The sequence below is a fragment of the Nicotiana tabacum genome, chromosome 3, assembly GCF_000715075.1.
Source record: "Nicotiana tabacum cultivar K326 chromosome 3, ASM71507v2, whole genome shotgun sequence".
Classification (NCBI taxonomy): domain Eukaryota; kingdom Viridiplantae; phylum Streptophyta; class Magnoliopsida; order Solanales; family Solanaceae; genus Nicotiana; species Nicotiana tabacum.
Genome location: NC_134082.1, coordinates 52,653,456 through 52,655,065, shown reverse-complemented (window position 1 = coordinate 52,655,065; position 1,610 = coordinate 52,653,456). Strand labels below are relative to the sequence as shown.

At 45.2% G+C, this 1,610-nt stretch overlaps 1 protein-coding gene across 1 annotated transcript; it reads right to left on the bottom strand.

The window, feature by feature from the left end:
* Nucleotides 1–209: 209 nt before the first annotated feature.
* LOC142176327 (uncharacterized) lies at nucleotides 210–680 on the bottom strand. Its single transcript, XM_075243487.1, has 2 exons — nucleotides 462–680; nucleotides 210–362 (listed from the first exon to the last, which is right to left on the bottom strand). The coding sequence occupies exons 1-2, from the start codon at nucleotides 678–680 to the stop codon at nucleotides 210–212; spliced, it is 372 nt and encodes a 123-aa protein (XP_075099588.1).
* Nucleotides 681–1,610: the final 930 nt, after the last annotated feature.

The window sequence follows — 1,610 nt, the reverse complement described above, 5'->3', positions numbered from 1 at the left end:
ATACCTTGCAATGATGCCCCGAGTCCCTTTCCCAGTTTATAACCATGCCTGATCATTTCCTTGGCAACCATAACTGACGCTTTTGAGAGAAAAGGTTGAGGGTAGGGGCTTCCTTCTTCGCATTGGTCTGCGACCACAACCTCGAAAACTTGATAGACTATGTGTTCACTACCCTCCTTAGCTTCGAGGCATGGAACCGACGGGTCTCGCTAAATTGAATGCTCATCCTCTCCGTGGACTATAATCTCTTGATTTTCATGTACAAATTTTACCATCTGGTGGAGAGTAGAAGGTATGGCTTCCGTCGCATGAATCCAGGGCCTTCCTAGAAGGAAATTGTAAGAAGTATCCATATCTAGGACCTGAAAGGTCACCTCAAAATCCACAGGTCCAATAGTCAAAATCAAATCGATCTCACCTAGGGTGTCCCTTTTGATGCCGTCAAAGGCACGGACACATACGCTGTTGGGCCTGATTCTCCCTGTTTCGATCTCCATTCTTTGCAGAGTCGAAAGGGGACAGATATCCACTCCGTACCCGCCATCCAGCATGGCCCTCTTCACATAGTACCCTTCACATTTAACTGTTAGGTGGAGGGCCTTGTTGTGAGCGGCCCCTTCCGGGGGCAGATCATTTTTGCTGAAGGAAATTTGATTGATCATGAAAAATCTTTCTGCCATCCTTTCTAGCTGTTCCACGGTAGTTTCAATTGGGACGTAAGCTTCGTTGAGGGTCTTGATCAACACTTTTTGATGCTCAGTTGAATTCATCAATAGAGACCACAACGAGACCTGACCAAAACTCTTCCGCTTCCTCGGCGCTAACCGGTTTCTTGAGTGGGAAACGCTTCTTTATAGAATCATTCAACTCCTCCAGGTTGAAGTATTTCTCAGTTGGGTTAGTTTCATTCACTTCTTCCAGGATTTCTTTTCCTTTGTAAGTTACTACCATCTTGTTATAATTCCATGGGACGGTAGTAGGATCTGTCATGGGCCTCTGCGGCGAGCGTCCAATAATCACGGGCTCATTCAGCCTTGGTGAAATTATTGGCCCCCGTTTCGCATAGGTCCCTTTGGGCATATACATCTTAGATCCTTTGTTCAGCTCAAACCTTCTTGGAGGGCTCAATGTCACTTGTCCTTTCTTCGAACCTCGGGGTACATAAAGGACAGTATCTTTCGAGGGTACTACCTCAATTTTTGTTTCCACTGCTTTTTCTTTGTTTTGAGGAGGGTTTTTATTCTTTTTTTCCACCTTTTCTTGCTTTGCATACATCTTGGGCTCTTTCTCAATGTCGGCGATTGCAATGATGGCTTTCAAGACAGGATCAAACTCTTTATCTTCGCAGATCATCCCAATAATTGGTCCATTATTGTGAGCCGGTAACGGATTGTTGGTCACATTAGGAATGTCTTCGTCCTTTAACACTATTCGCCTTTGTTCTATAAGGTTTTCAACAACCCTTTTCAAAGTCCAACAGCTCTCAGTATCATGTCCTTCCACTCCAGAATGATAGGCACATCGGGCACCAGGTTGGTAAGAGGGTGACTCTGGGTTTTGCCTATTTGGGGGTACGGGTTGTAACAAACCCATTTGGACCAATTTGGGGA

Bases quoted from the DNA above. Each gene is read 5' to 3' on its own strand.
- LOC142176327 (XM_075243487.1), bottom strand. From the start codon at position 680: ATGGCAGAAAGATTTTTCATGATCAATCAAATTTCCTTCAGCAAAAAT. The intron at 363-461 runs GTATGTGTCCGT...GTGACCTTTCAG, and splicing joins GGAGAATCAGGCCCAACAGC to GTCCTAGATATGGATACTTC.